The sequence below is a fragment of the Siphateles boraxobius genome, unplaced genomic scaffold, assembly GCF_051911475.1.
Source record: "Siphateles boraxobius isolate OS27281-9 unplaced genomic scaffold, OSU_SipBor_1 130, whole genome shotgun sequence".
NCBI lineage: Eukaryota > Metazoa > Chordata > Actinopteri > Cypriniformes > Leuciscidae > Siphateles > Siphateles boraxobius.
The window spans coordinates 97,501-122,500 of record NW_027508734.1 but is presented as its reverse complement, the minus strand read 5'-3'; the positions used below and the strand labels follow the sequence as shown (position 1 = coordinate 122,500).

The following is a 25,000-nucleotide window of genomic DNA, read 5'->3' as shown; positions in this document are numbered from 1 at the left end:
TTATGGCTTTGATTTTCTCAGTTTTTGAGTAAAATGTGATTTTTGAAAATATACATTTCATATAAAAAATTTAAATACTATTTTTTTGCATTTTTCATGACAATACATGCAAAATTCTGTTACTTTTTTAAACTTGATTCACTTCCGCAATAATCTGCGAAGTGTCGTGTTTGGAAAGAGATCAAACTTCAGTCTGTCGCTCTAAAGCGTTCAAGGTTTACGGCAGTTTAAGCTGGAAATGTAATGTTCAGGTCTATGATCAAAAAGTGAATGAATGGATTATAAATACAGTGTAAATATAATTTAGTACCGTAAAATCCCCTAAAAATACAAAATATTAAATAAAAAAAATGATCAAACTCACACGCGATCGCGCACACACACACACACGCTGTGGAGATGACCGTGTTTGTGAGCAGATTGACTTGTGCTGTGTGTTCAGGGTCAGAGCGGGATGTGTGTGTCGTCCGTCTCTTAAACACACGTTAACTCTGTGTAATCTGTGTAATAATAGCACAGCCGGGGTTCAGTGTCACTCTTCATTTACTCTAACAAGCTTTAATGAGGATCAGTGAAGAACTGAGAGCAAACTCTCCCTGCTGACGTCTGATTCATGACTCCTGTGTGTGTGTGTGTGTGTGTGTGTGTGTGTGTGTGTGTGTGTGTGTGTGTGTGTCTGAGTGAGTGTGTGAGTGAGTGTGTGTGTGTGTGAGTGTGTGTGTGTGTGTGTGTGTGTGTGTGTGTGTGTGTGTGTGTGTGTGTGTGTGTGTGTGTGTGTGTGTGTCTGAGTGTGTGTGTGTGTGTGTGTGTGTGTGTGGGTGTGTGTGTGTGTGTGTGTGTGTGTGTGTGTCTGAGTGTGTGTGTGTGTGAGTGTGTGTGTGTGTGTGTGTGTGTGTGTGTGTGTGTGTGTGTGTGTGTGTGTGTGTGTGTGTGTGTGGGTGTGTGTGTGTGTGTGTGTGTGTGTGTGTCTGAGTGTGTGTGTGTGTGAGTGTGTGTGTGTGTGTGTGTGTGTGTGTGTGTGTGTGTGTGTGTGTGTGTGTGTGTGTGTGTGTGTGTGTGTGTGTGTGTGTGTGTGTGTGTGTTTGTGTGTGTGTGTGTGTGTTTAGCTTCGCTGCATCGGTCGGTCATGTACAGTGCTGGTCAGAATTATTATTTACTCCCCTGGTAAATGATCAAAGACGGCTGTGAAAAATAAATCTGCATTGTTTATCCTTTTGATTGTTTATTTAAAAAAAAAAAAAAATCTAACCTTTCATTGAAATAAAAGAATTGAAAGTGAATCACATCATGACGGCAGCACAGGCCGTCAGGTTTAGATGTTTCTTCTGCTGGTATTTGATCGACTCCATGATGTCGTGTGTCAGAACGATGTCCAGGACCTCTGACATAATGTTTTACTGAAATAGTGTGTTTTTTATGACAACTGATTTTAATTTTTTTTTAATTTTTAAAAGAAACAGTGTCATGTAAAAGGTGTTAAAAGCGAAACTATTTATTTAATTTGTTTGTTATTATTCTATTGTTGTCGGCTAAAACTTGAATGGGAAGTTTGTATTACTTTATGTATTAAAGTTTAATAGTATTGTGACGAGCACCCAGAGGATTCATCAGCTTCCCCCTGGAAACAGACGAGGAACACCTGCGTGCCCTCGTCACAGGCTGATCGGCCCCAGCCATGCTCCATCAAGCAAACAGCTACATAAGCCACATGGACTTTGTCAAATGGAGAGAGATCTCTGCACGAGACAGAACGTTAATGCCTGTTCTCTATCTTTCTCCGGAAAGCAGCAGTTGACTGCTCAGACTCCAAGAAGCACAGCTCAGACTCTAAGAAGCACAGCTCAGTCTCTAAGAAGCACAGCTCAGACTCCAAGAAGCACAGCTCAGTCTCTAAGAAGCACAGCTCAGACTCCAAGAAGCTCTGCCCAGACTCACTGCACTACAAGGAAGAGGCAATGCACTTCACCGGGTTTTTCTTTGTTTTTTTCTTCATGTTGTAAATAAATCCACTATTGGGCACTTTGCATGAGCTCCCCTTGTCGTGTGATTCTTCACCCCGTGACATTTGGTGGAGAATGCAGGAAAGAGAGTGAAGGGGAAAAAAAAAAGGAAAAAAAATCAGAGACAAACGAGCTCCTGCACGTCTCATTGTTTTTTTTGTTTTTGTTTTTTTTTGTTTCCTCTCTCTCCCGGTTCTGCCATAGGCGAGTGATCCAACCCCAACATGGAGGAACTTCTCAACCGGCTCACCGAGGTTAGCATCCGCCCGCAACGAATAGTTGAGCATCTCGCCAGCCGCCAGGATGAGAGCGAGAGGGAATTCGCAGCAATGCATGCCGCTCAACGCGTCCCACTGCCGGACCCCCGAACTCAAGCCACCAAGTTGTTACCGAAGATGACCCCCCACGATGACATAGAAGCGTACCTACAGATGTTTGAAATCACAGCCACCACTGAAGGTTGGCAGCGCGAGGATTGGGCACAGGTATTGGCCCCTCTCCTAACTGGTGAAGCGCAGCGCACATACTTTTCTCTCCCCGCCGCCACCGCCCAGCGCTACGACGAAGTAAAGCGGGAAAATCTGGCCCGCCTGGGTTTGTCTCCAGTATGCGCTGCTCAATACTTCTTTGATTGTGAGTATAAGCCCCATCGACCGGCCCGTCCCCAGGCCGCTGAACTCACGCAGTTCGCGCAGCACTGGCTGCTGGAGGGGGATCCAACGGCCAGTCAAGTGGCGGAACGCGTTGTCATCGACCGTCTGCTTCGTGCTCTTCCCCGTTCACACCGACGGGCGGTCGGGATGAGAAACCCAACCATCGACCTGGAACTTGTCGAAGCCATTGAACTGGCAGATGCTGCCCTACAGCGAGAGGCTGGGGAGCGAGTGCCGCCCTTTCCTCGAAGGCTGACCCTCGAGCAACGCACGCTAAAGAGGACTCAGGGACAAGTAGACAGGCCAGCGGTTCCCTCACCGCGGGACGAGCCCATGCCAACGGCGGCCTCTACGCCTCCAGCCCGAACTTGGCTCGCTGGCTGCATTGTTCATAACAATCTACCAATTGGAGCCCCGGAAGCCGACGTCAGGATCAACGGGAAGCCGATTCGGGCCATCCTGGATTCCGGCAGTGCGGTAAGCCTGGTCCACTAGAACATTCTGTCCCCCCGATCGGAGTCTTCCGCATTCCTCCCTATAACCTGGGTTCACGGGGATACCCGACAAGTACCAACTCGCAGAGTGACCATCTCAGCTGGCCCTGGGACCTGGCCGGTGGAGGTAGGAGTGATGAAGGATCTGCCGGTTCCCGTTCTGCTTGGGAGAGACTGGCCCGGGTTTGACCGCCTGTTGGCCGCCTTGACGCTGCCTGGCAGCCGTAGAAGGAGCCGCCAAAGACCGAGGCTGACTCGGGGACCTCGTCAGCGCCCCGTCCTCCTGGCCTCGGACAGCGGAAGAGACGGTGAGTCCCCCTCCCAAAATCCTAACTCTTTTTATGATGTGTTCAAACAGGTGACGCGAGGGGGCTCATTCGCCAAGGATCAATGTGGGGATGACAGGCTGAAACACTGTTGGACCCAAGTCCGCGTCATCGAGGGCAAAGAAGCTCAGCCTGGCCCCCATCCTTTCCCACACTTCATTGTCCAGAATGGCCTGCTCTATTGTGTCGCTCAGCGAAGGGGAGAGGAGAAAGCATTGTTAGTCGTGCCACGCACAAGGACGGAGACCGTGCTAGAACTCGCACATTCACACCCCATGGCGGGACATCTGGGGGCCGCTAACACCATTCAGCGGATCCGCGACCGCTTCCACTGCCCAGGCTTGGAGGCCGAAGTAAAGCGCTTCTGCCAGGCTTGCCTGACCTGTCAGCTGACGTCACCCAGGACTCCACCTCCCACTCCGTTAATTCCACTGCCCATAATCGAGGTGTCCTTCGAGCGCATCGGGATGGACCTTGTGGGGCCACTGCCTAATACCGGGCGTACACCAAAGGATTTTCACAGTCCCAGACTAAAGACCGGCAGTCTTTAGGAATCTTACTGGAGTCTCGGCGCGCTCCCGTCGTCTCCATCGTTAAATGTGAGGATATAATCTGCAGTCGGCGACCGATTTATGCCAGTCTTTCTCTAGTCTTTCATATCAAACATGTTTGATATTATCGAAACACACAAACACACACACACAGTCTGAGACTAGAAACTGTGAACCCAAGTCTTTAGATGTGAGCTGATAATCTTATAAAGTCTTTTCTAAATCTTTTCAAAGTCTTTGGGTGTACAGAAAGCATTAGTCTGCTCGTGGACATGAACACATCCTGGTGATCGTCGACTACGCCACCCGGTATCCAGAAGCAGTTCCCCTCAAAAAGGCCACTGCCAAAGCCATCGCTCAGGAGCTCTTCCTGCTCTCCAGCCGAGTCGGCATCCCAGCAGAGATCCTGACTGACCAGGGTACCCCATTTATGTCCCGGCTAATGGCTAGCCTTTGCAGCCTGCTGCGGGTGAAACAGTTGAGGACGACCGTCTACCATCCCCAGACTGATGGCTTGGTGGAACGATTTAACCAGACCCTAAAGCAGATGCTGAGACGGGTGGTCGCGGCGGACAAACGCGACTGGGACCTCATGATGCCCTATGTTTCTTTTCGGAATCTGCGAAGTTCCCCAGGCCTCAACGGGCTTCACCCCGTTTGAGCTCCTTTTCGGCCGACAACCCTGCGGCCTCCTGGATGTAGCAAAAGAAACCTGGGAGCAACAGCCTGCAGCCCATCGCTCCATGGTGGACCATGTGAAACAGATGAGGGAGAAAATCGATCGAGTCATGCCACTGGTAAGGGCCCAACAGCCCCACTACAACAGGGCCACCCAACCACGAGAGTTCCAGCCCGGAGATCGGGTAATTGTCCTAGTCCCCAACGCTGCCTGCAAATTCCTGGCCACATGGCAGGGCCCCTACACGGTGGTAGAAAGAATTGGACTGTTAACCTACCGTGTGCGGCAGCCGGGAAGGAGACGAGCCGAGCAGCTGTACCACGTCAACCTCCTAAAAAAATGGGTTGGGACTAGAGACCAGCATGCCGCCCTCGCCACCTCTGACCCCGTGGTGGTAGACGTTAACCCCCATCTTTCGGCTGCCCAGAAGGGGGATCTGCAACACCTAATTGATCAGTTCTCTGACGTGTTCTCTTCTCTTCCCGGGCAGACCACCGTCCTGCAGCACGCCATTGGCACGCCTCCAGGAGTCATCGAGTCATCTGTCAGAGCTCTGGAAGGCTGGGCTCACCGCTAACCCACGAAAATGCCACCTCACGCTTTTCAACGCACAGTACCTGGGTTTCCAGGTCGGTAGGGGTCTCATCCGACCGCAAGAGATAAAAGGAGGAGGCGATCCACTCAGCCCCAAGACCCGAAACAAAGACCCAGGTACGAGCGTTCTTGGGGTTGGCGGGGTATTATCGCTGCTTCATCCCTAACTTCTCCTCCTTAGCCGCCCCTCTGACAGACCTGACTAGAAAGGGACAGGCGGAGAAGGTTCACTGGATGCCAGAAAAGGAGGAAGCATTCCGAAACATTCAGACGGCCCTCACCTCGGAACCGGTACTCCGAGCACCGGACTTTAGCTGCCCCTGTTACAGACAGATGTGTGACGAGCACCCAGAGGATTCATCAGCTTCCCCCTGGAAACAGACAAGGAACACCTGCGTGCCCTCGTCACAGGCTGATCGGCCCCAGCCATGCTCCATCAAGCAAACAGCTACATAAGCCACATGGACTTTGTCAAATGGAGAGAGATCTCTGCATGAGACAGAACGTTAATGCCTGTTCTCTATCTTTCTCCAGAAAGCAGCAGTTGACCACTCAGACTCCAAGAAGCACAGCTCAGACTCCAAGAAACACAGCTCAGACTCACTGCACAACAAGGAAGAGGCAACGCACTTCACCGGGTTTTTCTTAGTTTTTTTCTTCATGTTGTAAATAAATCCACTCTTAGGCACTTTGCATGAGCTCCCCTTGTCATGTGATTCTTCACCCCGTGACAGTATAGTTGCAATTTTGCAACTATAATTTTGCCCCCCCACCGCCCCTATATAATTTTGCAATTTTGCCCCCCCAAACCCCCCACCCCCCTTCTTAAAGTGTTGAACACAAAAAAAAAACTTTTTGAAATAAAACTTGGCTAATTTAAAATGAAAATATGAAGAAAACTACTCTGGTGTTGTTATTAATATATATTTTTTAAATGTGATCAATGTTGTTTATTCAGTTTTGATGTTACGTTAATGTTTTTGGACTAAACTGTATTTAAACCTTATATTAAATCAATTTCATATAAAATGGCTTATTTAATAATTATTTTTAATTCCCAGTTTGACCTCAAGAGGTCACCGTCACAGCAGTGATCCTGTGTTTAACACTCTCTCTCTCACACACACACGCGCACACACACACACACACACACACACACACACACACACACACACACACACACACACACACACACACACACACACACACACACACACACACACGCACACACGTTTAACACACTTCTGTGTCTCTTCCATCAATATTTGCTGATTTTTTAGGTGTTTTACTTTTATAAGGGCAGAGTTTATCTAACCCTGTTAAATGTATAACATGCTTTTTATTAAATTCTTAAAATTCCATTTATTTAATTATTTTTATAATAAAGCAATAAATTAAACTAAATCAATCATTTAAGTCAAGTCACCTTCATTTATATAGCGCTTTTAACAATATAACAATATAAATACTATAAATCAAATGAAATTAGTATCAACAAATGTACAATGAAAATAAAATAGGAATAAATAGGAAACTTTGTCCATAAGATTATTTAAAAGTGTATTTTCTTAAAATTGTAAAGTATATATATATATATTTCATTTTTAAAATTAATTTTAAATGCTAATAATTTAATAATTAATAATTTGCTGATTACAGTATGTGAAGAGTTAAACTGAGTTAAAAAATCGACCATGAAAAAAAGAAAAACTGAATAGGAAAAGTTTTCATAAGTTTATTCAATTTTTTTTTTTTAATTTGCACATTTAATAATTCACTGTCACCGCTTGTGGAGATTCATCATCATGATCTCAGTAAATACAGTAAAGGTTCAGCTGACACTCAAATGTGTGTGTGAGTCTCAGGGGCAGAACACACTCACAGACAGATTATAATAACTCACAGGAGAGTGAGAACATGTGAGTGTGTGTGTGTGTGTGTGTGTGTGTGTGTGTGTGTGTGTGTGTGTGTGTGTGTGTGTGTGTGTGTGTGTGTGTGTGTGTGAGAGAACATGACAGAGAAACGGAGACGCTGGTCTTTATTCTTCAGGGATTGTTCTTTGACCTGAAACACGCAGTGGAAACTTGGATTGAGGGATGGAGTCGGGAAGCTTTAATCCTGATTGATTCTGATCCTCTTCAGTGGAAACTTGGATTCTCTCATCATCATCCACAGCGGTTCATCTCTTCTGATCATCAAAGCTGCGTTTATTAGATCAGAAATACAGTGAAAACAGTGAAATATTATTCCAATGTAAATCAGCTGTTTTCTATGTGAATATATAGTAAAGTGTAATTTATTCCTGTGATCAAAGCTGAATTTTCAGCATCATTACTCCAGTCTTCAGTGTCACATGATCCTTCAGAAATCACTCTAATATGATGATTTGATGATTCGTGATGCTCACGAAACAAAAGCCCAACTGAAAATGCAAGCATTATTTTTCATGCAGTGATGAAGAACTGACACGAATCTCTCTCTCTGTCTCTGTGTGTTTTCTGTCAGGAGAGAGAGTTATCTCAGCCGGAGCTCGATGGTGAGTATCAGAGCATCACATCTCAGGTCTGAACACACACAGCACGTGAGTGTGTGTGTGTGTGTGTGTGTGTGTGTGACACAAGTGCTGTTTTCCAGAGCTGTCCGAGGCCTTTAAGGAGTTCGACTACGATCAGGACGGATATCTGAACTATAAGGATCTGGCCGAGTGCATGAGGACGATGGGCTACATGCCCACAGAGATGGAGCTGCTGGAGATCATTCAACAGATCAAGATGAGGCGTGAGTGTGTGTGTGTGTGTGTGTATGTGACTGTGAGAGTGTGAGTTTGAGTATGTGAGTGAGTGTGTGAGTATGTGAGAGTGTGTGTGTCAGTGTGTGAGTGCGAGTATGTGAGTGTGTGTGTGTGTCTGTGAGTGAGTGAGTGTGTGAGTGTGAGAGTGTGTGTGTGTCAGTGAGTGAGTGCGAGTGTGTGAGTATGTGAGAGTGTGTGTGTCAGTGAGTGAGTGTGAGTACTTGAGTGCGAGTGTGTGAGTGCGAGTATGTGAGTGTGAGTCTGTGAGAGTGTGTGTGTCAGTGAGTGAGTGCGAGTGTGTGAGTATGTGAGAGTGTGTGTGTCAGTGTGTGAGTGTGTGAGTGTGAGTGTGTGAGTGTGAGTATGTGAGAGTGTGTGTGTCAGTGAATGAGTGCGAGTGTGTGAGTGTGAGTATGTGAGAGTGTGTGTGTCAGTGTGTGAGTGCGAGTATGTGAGTGTGAGTATGTGAGAGTGTGTGTGTCAGTTAGTGAGTGCGAGTGTGTGAGTGTGAGTATGTGAGAGTGTGTGTGTCAGTTAGTGAGTGCGAGTGTGTGAGTGGGAGTGTGTGAGTACTTGAGTGCGAGTGTGTGAGGGCGAGTATGTGAGTGTGTGAGTGCGAGTGTGTGAGTGCAAGTATGTGAGTGCGAGTGTGTGAGTGCGAGTGTGTGAGTGCGAGTGTGTGAGTACTTGAGTGCGAGTGTGTGAGGGCGAGTATGTGAGTGTGTGAGTACGAGTGTGTGAGTGCAAGTTTGTGAGTGTGTGAGTGCGAGTGTCTGAGTGCGAGTGTGTGAGTGTGTGAGTGCGAGTGTATGAGTGTGTGAGTGCGAGTATGTGAGTGTGTGAGGGCGAGTATGTGAGTGTGTGAGTACGAGTGTGTGAGTGCAAGTATGTGAGTGTGTGAGTGCGAGTGTGTGAGTGCGTGAGTGTGTGAGTGCGAGTGTGTGAGTGTGTGAGTGCAAGTATGTGAGTGTGTGAGTGCGAGTGTGTGAGTGCGAGTGTGTGAGTGTGTGAGTGCAAGTATGTGAGTGTGTGAGTGCGAGTGTGTGAGTGCAAGTATGCGAGTGTGTGAGTGCGAGTGTGTGTGCGAGTGTGTGAGTGCGAGTGTGTGAGTGCGAGTGTGTGAGTGCGAGTATGTGAGTGTGTGAGTGCGAGTGTGTGAGTGCGAGTGTGTGAGTGCAAGTATGAGTGTGTGAGTGCGAGTGTGTGAGTGCGAGTGTGTGAGTGCAAGTATGTGAGTGTGTGAGAGCGAGTGTGTGAGTGCGAGTATGTGAGTGTGTGAGTGCGAGTGTGTGAGTGCGAGTGTGTGAGTGCAAGTATGAGTGTGTGAGTGCGAGTGTGTGAGTGCGAGTGTGTGAGTGCAAGTATGTGAGTGTGTGAGTGCGAGTGTGTGAGTGCGAGTGTGTGAGTGCAAGTATGAGTGTGTGAGTGCGAGTGTGTGAGAGCGAGTGTGTGAATGCAAGTATGTGAGTGTGTGAGTGCGAGTGTGTGAGTGCGAGTGTGTGAATGCAAGTGTGTGAGTGTGTGAATGTGAGTGTGTAAGTGCGAGTATGTGAGTGTGTGAGTGCGAGTGTGTGAATGGAAGTGTGTTAGTGTGTGAATGTGAGTGCGAGTGTGAGTGCGAGTGTGTGAGTGCGAGTGTGTGAGTGTGTGAGTGCGAGTGTTTGTGTGAATACGGTCTTGTGTCCCCGTTCACATGGTGTGTGTGTGTGTGTGTGAGTTCAGTCGGGGGTCTGATGGATTTCGATGACTTCTGTGAGTTAATGGGCCCCAGGATGATGGTGGAGACGGCGGATATGCTCGGCCTCAAAGAGATCAAGAGCTCCTTCCTTCAGGTCAGACATGCATGTCCTTCTGAAGGTTATATTAAATAACGTAACATGAAGAAAGGTTGGGGTCAGGGAGAAATGAACACTTTTATTAATCAGTAATTAATATTTTTACAGTAATCAGTAAACTGTGCGTTGCGCAGGAGTCGCACATCAGTAATCAGTAATAATAATGATACATTTCATTTAACAGCGCCTTTCTAAGCACTCAAGGCCGCTTTACAAATAATAAAACAGGTACAGGGAACAGCAAAGTATAAACAAACAGTAACCGGTGCGTCGCGCAGGAGTCGCGCATCAGTAATCAGTAACCGGTGCGTCGCGCATCAGTAATCAGTAATCAGTGCGTCGCGCATCAGTAATCAGTAACCGGTGCGTCGCGCATCAGTAATCAGTAACCGGTGCGTCGCGCATCAGTAATCAGTAATCAGTGCGTCGCGCATCAGTAATCAGTAACCGGTGCGTCGCGCATCAGTAATCAGTAATCAGTAATCAGTGCGTCGCGCATCAGTAATCAGTAACCTGTGCGTCGCGCATCAGTAATCAGTAATCAGTGCGTCGCGCATCAGTAATCAGTAACCGGTGCGTCGCGCATCAGTAATCAGTAATCAGTAATCAGTGCGTCGCGCATCAGTAATCAGTAACCTGTGCGTCGCGCATCAGTAATCAGTAATCAGTGCGTCGCGCATCAGTAATCAGTAATCAGTGCGTCGCGCATCAGTAATCAGTAATCAGTGCGTCGCGCATCAGTATTCAGTAATCAGTGCGTCGCGCATCAGTAATCAGTAATCAGTGCGTCGCGCATCAGTAATCAGTAATCAGTGCGTCGCGCATCAGTAATCAGTAATCAGTGCGTCGCGCATCAGTAATCAGTAACCGGTGCGTCGCGCATCAGTATTCAGTAATCAGTGCGTCGCGCATCAGTAATCAGTAACCGGTGCGTCGCGCATCAGTAATCAGTAACCGGTGCGTCGCGCATCAGTAATCAGTAATCAGTGCGTCGCGCATCAGTAATCAGTAACCGGTGCGTCGCGCATCAGTAATCAGTAATCAGTAATCAGTGCGTCGCGCATCAGTAATCAGTAACCGGTGCGTCGCGCATCAGTAATCAGTAATAAGTGCGTCGCGCATCAGTAATAAGTAATCAGTGCGTCGCGCATCAGTAATCAGTAACCGGTGCATCGCGCATCAGTAATCAGTAACCGGTGCATCGCGCATCAGTAATCAGTAACCTGTGCGTCGCGCATCAGTAATCAGTAACCGGTGTGTCGCGCATCAGTAATCAGTAACCTGTGCGTCGCGCATCAGTAATCAGTAACCTGTGCATCGCGCATCAGTAATCAGTAACCTGTGCATCGCGCATCAGTAATCAGTAACCTGTGCATCGCGCATCAGTAATCAGTAACCTGTGCATCGCGCATCAGTAATCAGTAACCTGTGCGTCGCGCATCAGTAATCAGTAACCGGTGCATCGCGCATCAGTAATCAGTAACCTGTGCGTCGCGCATCAGTAATCAGTAACCGGTGTGTCGCGCATCAGTAATCAGTAACCTGTGCGTCGCGCATCAGTAATCAGTAACCTGTGCATCGCGCATCAGTAATCAGTAACCAGTAACCTGTGCATCGCGCATCAGTAATCAGTAACCTGTGCATCGCGCATCAGTAATCAGTAACCTGTGCATCGCGCATCAGTAATCAGTAACCTGTGCGTCGCGCATCAGTAAACAGTAACCTGTGCGTCGCGCATCAGTAAACAGTAACCTGTGCGTCGCGCATCAGTAATCAGTAACCAGTAACCTGTGCATCGCGCATCAGTAATCAGTAACCTGTGCGTCGCGCATCAGTAATCAGTAACCTGTGCATCGCGCATCAGTAATCAGTAACCTGTGCGTCGCGCATCAGTAAACAGTAACCTGTGCGTCGCGCATCAGTAATCAGTAACCTGTGCATCGCGCATCAGTAATCAGTAACCTGTGCGTCGCGCATCAGTAATCAGTATTCTGTGCATCGCGCATCAGTAATCAGTAACCTGTGCGTCGCGCATCAGTAATCAGTAACCTGTGCGTCGCGCATCAGTAAACAGTAACCTGTGCGTCGCGCATCAGTAATCAGTAACCTGTGCATCGCGCATCAGTAATCAGTAACCTGTGCGTCGCGCATCAGTAATCAGTAACCTGTGCATCGCGCATCAGTAATCAGTAACCTGTGCGTCGCGCATCAGTAATCAGTAACCTGTGCATCGCGCATCAGTAATCAGTAACCTGTGCATCGCGCATCAGTAATCAGTAACCTGTGCATCGCGCATCAGTAATCAGTAACCTGTGCGTCGCGCATCAGTAATCAGTAACCTGTGCATCGCGCATCAGTAATCAGTAATCAGTGCGTCGCGCATCAGTAATCAGTAACCGGTGTGTCGCGCATCAGTAATCAGTAACCTGTGCGTCGCGCATCAGTAATCAGTAACCTGTGCATCGCGCATCAGTAATCAGTAACCTGTGCGTCGCGCATCAGTAATCAGTAACCTGTGCGTCGCGCATCAGTAATCAGTAACCTGTGCATCGCGCATCAGTAATCAGTAACCTGTGCATCGCGCATCAGTAATCAGTAACCAGTAACCTGTGCATCGCGCATCAGTAATCAGTAACCTGTGCATCGCGCATCAGTAATCAGTAACCTGTGCATCGCGCATCAGTAATCAGTAACCTGTGCGTCGCGCATCAGTAAACAGTAACCTGTGCGTCGCGCATCAGTAAACAGTAACCTGTGCGTCGCGCATCAGTAATCAGTAACCTGTGCATCGCGCATCAGTAATCAGTAACCTGTGCATCGCGCATCAGTAATCAGTAACCAGTAACCTGTGCATCGCGCATCAGTAATCAGTAACCTGTGCATCGCGCATCAGTAATCAGTAACCTGTGCATCGCGCATCAGTAATCAGTAACCTGTGCGTCGCGCATCAGTAAACAGTAACCTGTGCGTCGCGCATCAGTAAACAGTAACCTGTGCGTCGCGCATCAGTAATCAGTAACCTGTGCATCGCGCATCAGTAATCAGTAATCAGTGCGTCGCGCATCAGTAATCAGTAACCGGTGTGTCGCGCATCAGTAAACAGTAACCTGTGCGTCGCGCATCAGTAAACAGTAACCTGTGCGTCGCGCATCAGTAATCAGTAACCTGTGCGTCGCGCATCAGTAAACAGTAACCTGTGCGTCGCGCATCAGTAATCAGTAACCTGTGCGTCGCGCATCAGTAAACAGTAACCTGTGCGTCGCGCATCAGTAATCAGTAACCTGTGCGTCGCGCATCAGTAATCAGTAACCTGTGCATCGCGCATCAGTAATCAGTAATCAGTGCGTCGCGCATCAGTAATCAGTAACCGGTGTGTCGCGCATCAGTAAACAGTAACCTGTGCGTCGCGCATCAGTAATCAGTAACCTGTGCGTCGCGCATCAGTAATCAGTAACCTGTGCATCGCGCATCAGTAATCAGTAATCAGTGCATCGCGCATCAGTAATCAGTATTCTGTGCATCGCGCATCAGTAAACAGTAACCTGTGCGTCGCGCATCAGTAAACAGTAACCTGTGCGTCGCGCATCAGTAATCAGTAACCTGTGCATCGCGCATCAGTAATCAGTAACCTGTGCATCGCGCATCAGTAATCAGTAACCTGTGCGTCGCGCATCAGTAATCAGTAACCTGTGCATCGCGCATCAGTAATCAGTAACCTGTGCATCGCGCATCAGTAATCAGTAACCTGTGCATCGCGCATCAGTAATCAGTAACCTGTGCATCGCGCATCAGTAATCAGTAACCTGTGCGTCGCGCATCAGTAATCAGTAACCTGTGCATCGCGCATCAGTAATCAGTAATCAGTGCGTCGCGCAGGAGTCGCGCATCAGTAATCAGTAACCTGTGCGTCGCGCATCAGTAATCAGTAACCTGTGCATCGCGCATCAGTAATCAGTAACCTGTGCATCGCGCATCAGTAATCAGTAACCTGTGCATCGCGCATCAGTAATCAGTAACCTGTGCATCGCGCATCAGTAATCAGTAACCTGTGCGTCGCGCATCAGTAATCAGTAACCTGTGCATCGCGCATCAGTAATCAGTAATCAGTGCGTCGCGCATCAGTAATCAGTAACCGGTGTGTCGCGCATCAGTAATCAGTAACCGGTGCGTCGCGCATCAGTAATCAGTAACCGGTGTGTTGCGCATCAGTAATCAGTAACCGGTGCGTCGCGCATCAGTAATCAGTAATCAGTGCGTCGCGCATCAGTAATCAGTAATCAGTGCGTCGCGCATCAGTAATCAGTAATCAGTGCGTCGCGCATCAGTAATCAGTAACCGGTGCGTCGCGCATCAGTAATCAGTAATCAGTGCGTCGCGCATCAGTAATCAGTAACCGGTGCGTTGCGCATCAGTAATCAGTAACCGGTGTGTTGCACATCAGTAATCAGTAACCGGTGCGTCGCGCATCAGTAATCAGTAATCAGTGCGTCGCGCATCAGTAATCAGTAACCGGTGCGTCGCGCATCAGTAATCAGTAACCGGTGCGTCGCGCATCAGTAAACAGTAACCTGTGCATCGCGCATCAGTAATCAGTAACCGGTGCGTCGCGCATCAGTAAACAGTAACCTGTGCATCGCGCATCAGTAATCAGTAACCGGTGCGTCGCGCATCAGTAATCAGTAACCTGTGCATCGCGCAGGAGTCGCGCCACTCTCTCACGTCACCAATCTCCATTTGATTAATTTAATGAAACTATTTAGTTTGATCATTGATTGAGTTTTATTTGAGGTAATTGTTCTCTGTTTCTCGAGTCAGTTTGACACTGATGGCGATGGGAAGATCTCTCTGGATGAGATGAAGGAGGCCGTGAAGAATCTGTTAGGAGAGAAACTCAAGAAAGGAGAACTGGAGGAGATCCTGAAGGAGCTGGACCTCAATGGAGACGGAACCGTGGATTTTGATGGTGAGGAGATCAATGCCACTTTATACACACACACACTCACATACTCACACACACTCTCACACACACACACTTTTCCTTGACGTCTGTTGTTTTCTGACACACCTGATGCTGTTTGTCTGTAATGTTGAGAACATCATTGGCTCCTCTGTGTTCTTCCAGAGTTTGTGATGATGCTGTCGGTGCGATAAAACCCAACACCGTCATTAACATCTTCCATCAGTGTTTCCAGCAGCGGATGATACGGGTTCAGACTCACACGAAGAACACAGAAACATCAGGGATTTTTAAAGGGGTCCTATTATGCCCTTAAATGAAGTCTTGGTTTTGTTTTTGGGGTGTACTATGTTTTCATTCTTCAAAAAAGGCATTATTTTGTACATATTTTACATTATTAAAGCTCCTCACTCCCCAGTCTGGTTGAACGTGTCGTTTTCGATGAAGCCCCTCCTTCTGAAATGCAAAACATGCTGTGATTGGTTAGGTGGCCCAGTGTGCTGTGATTGACATAATATTGGCCCCACCCCTTTATAACCACAAGCCCCACTCAGTCAATTTCAAACCATTCTGAGCCCGATTCAGACCCTGACAATGTTAACGAACAGGAGGATCGAGCAGAACATATTTAATAGGACAGTATGTTGTTGTTGTTTTTTTCTATTAGATTCTAGATACGATTTTATCCACCATTTAACTATGAAAACTATGGTAATAAAAACAGTAATTGATCACAAAACCATGGCTGTGAACAGTCTTACAAGAGCTTACAAAAGTTCCAGTAAACACTACATCAATACTGTAATGTTAGTATGCAGGCGAGCAGAGGCAAAGCTTTTACAAGTTGTAATCCATAAACAGATGAAATTGGAACCGCTCCGTCTTTCAGGAGAAGCATTTGTGCATACAGCTTGCACTGAACTCTGTCTGCTGTTCTGCGTAAAATGTGTAGCGCACAGACAAACGTTGAGGTTATAATGTTCAGGAACAGTGTTAAAAATACATTTTAACCACTCTTCCACTTTTCAAGTGCAAAAAACAGCTAAAACACTCTTCATCTTCCCTAGCGTAGCTCAACCAGGCTCCGCTAGCTGTTAGCGTATTCCGTTGGCGGGGATTATTTAAATGAGTACCATTCTGACTTCATAAGATCTGGAAAAATCGCTCTGTAATACAAATGAATTGTTCGTTGTAGTTCTTGTAAAAAATGTTATGATCATACAGCAACATTGCAGACTAACTTATGTTGAACAAGTGAAAAAGCATAATTGGACCCATTTAAAAGTCTGATTTACAGGCCTGAAAAATTCCTCAAATCATAAAAGCTCATCATGGATATGTCTGTGATGAAATATACATTTCTCTGATTTTCCATATTTCATGGATAGATGTAGCTCTTTATGAGTGCTTTGGTGACTGCCATCTGTACTAATAACTATAATTGTTTAAATCCATTAATTCTGAAGATTGGTACCTAATATATGAAAGGAAATCGCCGAATAATTCCTATAAAATGAGTTTGCAAAATGAATGTCTGTAAAAGTCATGAAAATTCATTAGGGAAAAGTTCTTGTTGAAACAAGTGTATTTTTTAAGTTTTGTTAATGAACAGTAAGAGTTTGAAAAAACGTCTGAATTTATATTTATATAAACATTATAAAAAACACACAAATCTATATTTTAAACATCACTATATCAGAATATCATGCCTGTTTGTCTAACATTGTTTAAATGTTGCTACTTGTTTCAGAACATTCAAAAGTAACATTCCATAATGTTTGAAGAATGATAGAATTTAAGGTCCCCTAACATTCACATAACCAAGAAAGAATGTTTTCTGTAAAATACTGGGCGTTTTGAACGTTCAAAAGAACATTCAGTAATAAGAGTTTCAGAACATATCGTTGTTATCTGGGACTGTGTTGAAACTCAAATGATCATATCATCACTTTCTCAAATTCTTTGCCCATTTCTATCTCTGATTGATTGATGTAGAAAGTTCACCGAGATAAAGGGACGGTGTAACCGAAAGAGTTTTAGGAGTAAATGCTAAAGCGGAAGAAAGCTCAAAGCTGTTGACCTGGAACACAACAGTGACGCTTCATATACAGCTGAACTCACACTGTAGAAATACAGTAGAAATGGAGGAACAAACAAGTGTTTTCCAAGAAGAGCTTCTTCACTTACTACATTATACCTGTATTTCAGGAACGGAATGAGAACTCATCACCGATCATTATGATTAGCAAGTTAAAAGTGTAGTGTGTGATTTGTAAGTCTATGGTGATAGATAGATAGATAGATAGATAGATAGATAGATAGATAGATAGATAGATAGATAGATAGATAGATAGATAGATAGATAGATAGATAGATAATTCAACATCTTTTGCTGTGTATATGATTATAGTATTAAAGTGCACATGTATTTTACTGAATGTACAGCAGGATTCAGTGGAGTTTCTGCGGCCTCTGCTGGTGATCATCTGAAGAATCTCTCTCTCACACACACACACACACACACACACACACACACACACACACACACACACACACGCACACACACTCACCCACCATTTTATTAACAGTAGCCTATCCAAACCAGTTTAATTAATGTTGTTGTCTGTCTGTTCAATTCTGGACACACATCCACCTGGATTTACACATATTGATTTATTAAACCGTTCTCTTTCTTTCTTAGCGCCGATTTAATTTTCTCATCACTATTATTGTAAAGAGTTCAGTTTGTTTAGTAGTTTCTTCGTTGTTTTCTTCTGTTGTGTTGGCGATGTAAACGCGTCATCCGGGTATTTCCGCGCGCGAGCGGAAGGAGAGTGTCGTTGCGGTGTGTGTGCTTCTACTGTCTATGTGTGTGTCGTGTATTCTTCAGCCTGGAACATCAGAACACGACTTAGAGACCCGAGCGACATGGACGGTAAGTCGAGTGTTATAAAGTCGTATTTTTTTCACCGGAACGGCAGAAACGGTTTGTTTATGTGTCCGCGCGGAAGGGCAAGTCCCGAATCGGAAGTTTAGCTCTCGGTTTCGGCTGAGAGAAACGGGCGATCGGTTATTTCGGGAGTCTCCGGTACAACACACGAATGATCGCGGCGCGTCACTTATGACTTTAAAGTTCTGTCGCATTACGGCCAATTGGCGCGCACACACACACACACACACACACACACACACACACACACACACAGTGTGAGGACAGATATTTTGATAATGTTCTCACAGATAAAGTGAAACGCGGAAAAGTATGGAAGCCCGTTTTGGTATAAGACAGAATCATGCTTTGGTTAATCATAATTATGTCATATATAGTCGAAATTCTGATGTTTAATAACCGTGGTAACTGCAGGTTTGTGTGATGGATAAAGGGTGGGTGTTTTATGTGTTAGTTAGTAAACATCATCACCTCCTTTCCTCATTAATAACATTACGTCACTGACCGCACAAATAATAGTGAAACTAATCCTGGTTTTACAGACGCCCTCAATCTAAAGCTTTTCTTTTACGGTATTTGTTTATTATAGATACATATGCAAATAAGCACACTTCTTCAAATCTTTTCAATCTTTCTGATGCCATGGACCCCCAAATATGATAATCCTCAATCAAAGGACCCCCCCCCCCCCCCCCCCCCTCATAAAATTCACTAGGTAACCATATTTAATGTATAAAGACCCAGTTTGAACTCATTTAAAATGTTAATACACGACTTGCAGAAGTATTTAGATTCTATTAAGTTTTTCTACTCACTATTGTATTGTACTGTTAGATGTACGTATTTATTTTTAGGGATGCACTGAAATTAAAACTCGTCAAAACCGTCAAATTTAGGATGCACAAAACCGAATATAAATAGATTAATAATTAATTAATCAAACCTATTTAATAATCAACTCTCAAATAGATTTTATATCAACTTTTTAATAACAAAATTGTATTTACTTCAGCTTGTTGGTGAAATATAAACATTTAAATGACAATAAACTGTAATAACCTTTTTTCATGACAGATTTATTCAAACATATATGAATTATTGTTGCTCCAGAGCGAGTGTCACACACTGACACACGTTTAACTGTTGTAGTTTATCCACATTTGGTCACGAGATCAACGCTAAACACAGTCAAAACGTGCCGTCAGAGAAGCGTTAATTATACGTTTGTTTCCCTCCAAAACCATTTCGGCTTGAAACCCAAAAAAGTTGTTTTTGCCGAAAATGTTCGGTTGCTGAAATCTCGGTGCATCCCTAATTTTTATTTCTTGATTTATTTGTTTATTTATTTTAAAGTACGAAAGCCCCTGGTCTATGGTATTTGCTCATTTACATATTTAAATACCTGAATATTTAAAATATTTAAAGGCTGACTGTGTGTGTACAGGTTGTGATATATTTTTGTCAGATGGAATTATGATTATATGACTGGGTCCTGTGATGAGGGGCCCCCAGAGACCCCTATACTGGCCCCCAGAGACCCCTATACTGGCCCCCAGAGGCCCCTATACTGGCCCCCACAGACCCCTATACTGGCCCCCAGAGACCCCTATACTGGCCCCCAGAGACCCCTATACTGGCCCCCAGAGGCCCCTATACTGGCCCCCAGAGACCCCTATACTGGCCCCCAGAGGCCCCTATACTGGCCCCCAGAGGCCCCTATACTGGCCCCCACAGACCCCTATACTGGCCCCCAGAGACCCCTATACTGGCCCCCAGAGGCCCCTATACTGGCCCCCACAGACCCCTATACTGGCCCCCAGAGACCCCTATACTGGCCCCCAGAGACCCCTATACTGGCCCCCACAGACCCCTATACTGGCCCCCAGAGACCCCTATACTGGCCCCCAGAGACCCCTATACTGGCCCCCACAGACCCCTATACTGGCCCCCAGAGACCCCTATACTGGCCCCCAGAGACCCCTATACTGGCCCCCAGAGGCCCCTATACTGGCCCCCACAGACCCCTATACTGGCCCCCAGAGACCCCTATACTGGCCGCCAGAGACCCCTATACTGGCCGCCAGAGACCCCTATACTGGCCGCCAGAGACCCCTATACTGGCCCCCAGAGACCCCTATACTGGCCCCCAGAGACCCCTATACTGGCCCCCACAGACCCCTATACTGGCCCCCAGTGACTACATGTGGAACGACACTAAAGGTTGTTATTGTTATTGTGTGTTTGCCTGTATCTGAGAGTCGTAGAGCCGAACCCGTCTGTCACTGATCGATCACATTCCAAGAGACACAAATCAATTCTGACAAACTGTAGGACTTTTGTTTGACATTTTGTAGAGTATATCCCTACGGTGTGTGTGTGTGTGTGTGTGTGTGTGTGTGTTTGAGCTGTGTACTGTCCTCATCTTCACCTCTGTAAGGACATGTTGTAATAAAGCTGACTTTTAACCCTATAAAGCTGGACATATGAAATAATAGTCTGAATTTATTTTTATAAACGGAACTGTTTATTGAACCTTTAGAGAAATTATAAAAGAAAAAAAAAGTTTGCAAAAGTATTTTTAGTTGAGTATCATATTTGTTGATGATACAATATTCTTTTATGGCTCATATTTATGGGGACATTTCATTTTATATTTAACAATATTATTACAACATTATTTTCCTGTTATCTCTGTAAAACTGCTTTGAAACAATCAGTATTGTAAAAAGCGCTATATAAATAAAGGTGACTTTATTTAGTTTGTATCAAATAGTTTGATATAGTGAGAATATGAAGCTCAGAGGCACAAAATATAATATCCGCATCTGCACCAAACTGCATATGGACAAAGAATGAGGAAATTGAGTCAATGAGATCTTTATTATAGTATAGCAGATACTTGCATAAAATGCATATAAATATCAATATCTGCTAATAATGTCTTGGTAAGATGATATTTAATGATTAGTTTTATGATCAAAGCTCTGTAGTTGTAAACATATGATTGAGAGATGATCATATAAACCTTCCTCAAAAGCCTGATGAACATATTTGATACTCAAGATTTTTATGATCAATGTTGTCTTGATAACCAAGTAAACCTGCTTCAGTCCTGAGTCTCGAGTTATTCTTGCGTTTCCTTGATAAGATCAGAGCATAATATCTTTATAAAAGAGTGTATCAGTCAGACACAGAAGCACTGCAGAGATTATTGACGTTTCCATCATGTTGATCATTCAGACGTTCATCAAATATGACACAGCTTTATTAACACGGGTGTCTCCCATTATTTTTGGCCCCGTTTACACCCCATATTATCAGCCGTTTGGTTTTACTGATTCGTTGTTGCTTGGAAATAAACGTGTTTCATCAGAAAGCATTGAACTGCTGAAAGATGGTTTCCCACTATAATAATCACGTGGCTCTGGAGCCTTGACCCGCTGGCAGGAACACACTCATTTCCATCATAATAACCATAAACGGGTACAGATGCGGTGATGAAGTAGGACGACGCGTGCTTTCCTGCGAATGGGCTGTTTTTATGGGTTATATAACTGTGTGTTCATGAGAAATCCTCAATCAATGCCTGATGTTTTTGTTTCACTTGTTTAAACGTGACGTTGCAGAAGTATCGTGTGTTATGAGTGCTGTTTCAGGTTGGGTTTAAATGCATTGTCATGGCAGACTGTTTACACTCGAGCTTCCAGACGGGTTAGTCATCATCATCGCAACACACACTCCAGGTTTAAGTAGGTCACGGTGTGTTTACCCCTTCTGGATATTCCTCTTTCATTATCCTCTTCTTTATTGTCATACGTTATGAATCTTAGGATAACACGCTGTAATATACTGTACTGGGGTCTCATTTATAAAACTGTGTGTGGGATCCTCGCTAAAAGTGTACGTGCGCCGAAAGCCAAAAATGGCGTACACCAAAAAATATTCAGAGTGTGTGTACGCCAGAAGCTGCGCAGAACCCCCTTTATAAACCCAGTCAGAGGAAGTGTGTGTTCACACGCGTCTCCGAAATAACCATATCTGAGCTTACATGCATATCCTCATCTGCATATCATTTGCATATTCACCCACGTGATTCCATGTTTAACGGTACAAGACATTAGGAAAATATGAGAGCGTCACATTACATGAATAAAAATCATTTAGTTTGCCTTGTTTTTGAATAAATAAAACAATATAGTATAAAATACATTTCAGAGAAAGTTTTTCTCAATCTATTCCACTGGCCAAATAGTATTTTTATTGCTTTATATTTTTAATGGAAACAGATAGGCGTTATTGTGCATTATTGATCATTATGTGCATGTAAATATTTCCTCAGATCATGAGTTCTGGTATTATCATGCGCTCATCAAACATTAAAACACAGCATGCCTCAGGAAAAGTGTTCAAAAGCAGCGCATCCACTACTAATATTTCTATTTATTAGAATATAAAGCATGTTGTAACTTCTCTGTAATGATTTCATGTAATTTAAGTGCTTAACTCCATTAATGAGAATGGCATATTTAATCTGAATGTGTATATCAGATAGTTTTAATCATTCTTTTATTTATTTAAACTGTTATTGTCAACATGTACTGTATTTATGATTAGGATTCATAATGAGGATTTAAAGTGGGTTTGCTTCATCTGTGTAAATGAGGCCGCTGGTCATTTTCTGGAAAGGACGTTTTCCGTTAAAGCGAATTCGGTGAACGAACCGGTGTGACGTCGTTAAAGAAAATCAGGCCAAGACGACGTGCGTTTGGAGTTCGTTTCAGTTCAAAACAGCTTTCCAAAGTGAACTTTCCAGAAAAGTTAGGTAAACACCTTCATATACTCCCATTGGTCCGTGGTGATGATGTAATAGGTGGGCGTGGCTCTGAGGCTCCGCCCTCTTTACGGCGTGTTCATTTTGTCAAGGTCAGACGCGAGTAAAAACATGAACTCACTGGATGGCTGTGTTAATTATTAAATATTCCTTCATATTTAATCTTTTCCCACCACCTAGGAGTGAACCAATTCTTCTAGGAAGCAAAATAATCCTCAATTAAATAATCATTAAAATAACAACCTCAATTAAAACAAGGACAAAACGTTATGCCAGATCTGCCGTTTGGTATTTGACTGTTTAATGAAACCAGATATTCAGAATTTGTTACATTATTACTTTTTGTTTGTATTGTTCTCCTGAGCATGATTTGTATGTTTTTATATTTTTTATGTGTAGTTTTACTCTTTAATGCACTTTTACTGTCGCAGTTATTGATTAATCGTGGTTATTCGATCTAATCACAATCATTTGAGATAGCCGCAATAATTGTAAAGTTAAAATCACGTTTTGCCATCCAAAAAGGGGAAATTATATTTTACTCATATAATATTATATTATAAATAACCTAAATGTTAAAGATTGTTAAAATGTTTATTTGTCATAGAATCATTTATTCAAGAGATTCATTCAAAAATGTTGATTCATTCAGTAATGAATCAAGTGAAGTCTTTTTGAGTCAGTCATTGAATCATTCACTCAAACTGATTTTTTTAGAATTAATTAAACATCGAAACAGCAAAATAGTTCAGTGTTCTTCAGTGAACCTGCGATAATGCTGAAAAAGTTAAAAATAATCAGGTAATGCGCATTTGACACTTTCAATTCAATTCAAATTTATTTGTATAGCGCTTTTCACAATACACATTGTCTCAAAGCAGCTTTACAGAAAGTGCATTTCGGAAATGTACATAGAAAAATACAGTTAGTTAATCAAGTAGTATATTTATGGCATAACATATCGCCGGCTTTGAGTCGTCTCTTCACAGGCGTCGAGTCGTCTCTTCACAGGCGTCGAGTCGTCTCTTCACAGGCGTCGAGTCACGTCTCTTCACAGGCGTCGAGTCGTCTCTTCGCAGGCGTCGAGTCGTCTCTTCGCAGGCGTCGAGTCGTCTCTTCGCAGGCGTCGAGTCGTCTCTTCGCAGGCGTCGAGTCGTCTCTTCGCAGGCGTCGAGTCGTCTCTTCGCAGACGTCGAGTCGTCTCTTCGCAGGCGTCGAGTCGTCTCTTCGCAGGCGTCGAGTCGTCTCTTCGCAGGCGTCGAGTCGTCTCTTCGCAGGCGTCGAGTCGTCTCTTCGCAGGCGTCGAGTCGTCTCTTCGCAGGCGTCGAGTCGTCTCTTCGCAGGCGTCTAGTCGTCTCTTCGCAGGCGTCGAGTCGTCTCTTCGCAGGCGTCGAGTCGTCTCTTCGCAGGCGTCTAGTCGTCTCTTCGCAGGCGTCGAGTCACGTCTCTTCACAGGCGTCGAGTCGTCTCTTCACAGGCGTCGAGTCGTCTCTTCACAGGCGTCGAGTCGTCTCTTCACGGGCGTCGAGTCGTCTCTTCACAGGCGTCGAGTCGTCTCTTCACAGGCGTCGAGTCGTCTCTTCACAGGCGTCGAGTCGTCTCTTCACAGGCGTCGAGTCGTCTCTTCACAGGCGTCGAGTCGTCTCTTCACAGGCGTCGAGTCACGTCTCTTCACTGGCGTCGAGTCGTCTCTTCGCAGGCGTCGAGTCGTCTCTTCGCAGGCGTCGAGTCGTCTCTTCACAGGCGTCGAGTCGTCTCTTCACAGGCGTCGAGTCGTCTCTTCACAGGCGTCGAGTCGTCTCTTCACAGGCGTTGGGGCATCTGAAGTCTCCGTGAGAGGCTGGATACAAACTGGAGCTGACGAACGCTATTTACCTCGGGGCTATTTACTTTCTACTGACTTATTTAGAGTGCAGGTTATATTTCACCTCAAAATCTAAATAATATAGAAATTATATTTTGCTTACAGAAATTGAAGCCGATTTGCCTGTTTTTAGGATCATTAGAATTGTTTTTTTTTTGTTGCATTAATGTAAATTATTTGAATGACAGCGAAACCCCGCCCCTTCACAGAACCCGATGGTCACATCGGCCAATCAGAGCTCTTCTCCACACACAGTCTCAGGCTGAAGGAGGTGGTTATCAGACACACACTCTTATGTGTGAATACAAAATGATTCATGCATGAAGATCAGAAGACTAATTAGTTGCTTCTCATTATGTGTGTTTAAGTGTGTGTGTGTGTTATAAACTGAGTGTTTTCCAGCAGCTGATTTTAATTAATTCATGACTATCAAAGTGATTCATTAAAATAAGCAGTTTCGTCGCTTTGTCTCGTT

At 44.9% G+C, this 25,000-nt stretch overlaps 2 protein-coding genes across 2 annotated transcripts in view; both read left to right on the top strand.

The window, feature by feature from the left end:
- The window catches only part of LOC143736513 (calcium-binding protein 2), a 27,178-nt gene extending 11,286 nt beyond the window's left edge, over positions 1–15,892 (top strand). The window contains exons 4-8 of the mRNA XM_077227215.1: positions 7,803–7,833; positions 7,932–8,075; positions 9,811–9,920; positions 14,739–14,886; positions 15,046–15,892. Coding sequence (XP_077083330.1) covers positions 7,803–7,833; positions 7,932–8,075; positions 9,811–9,920; positions 14,739–14,886; positions 15,046–15,074 — 462 coding nt within the window. The 3' untranslated portion in view covers positions 15,075–15,892. The remainder of the gene's footprint in view (positions 1–7,802; positions 7,834–7,931; positions 8,076–9,810; positions 9,921–14,738; positions 14,887–15,045) is intronic.
- A 1,504-nt stretch (positions 15,893–17,396) lies between these two features.
- The window catches only part of rela (v-rel avian reticuloendotheliosis viral oncogene homolog A), a 45,365-nt gene continuing 37,761 nt past the window's right edge, over positions 17,397–25,000 (top strand). The window contains exon 1 of the mRNA XM_077227360.1: positions 17,397–17,815. Coding sequence (XP_077083475.1) covers positions 17,809–17,815 — 7 coding nt within the window. The 5' untranslated portion in view covers positions 17,397–17,808. The remainder of the gene's footprint in view (positions 17,816–25,000) is intronic.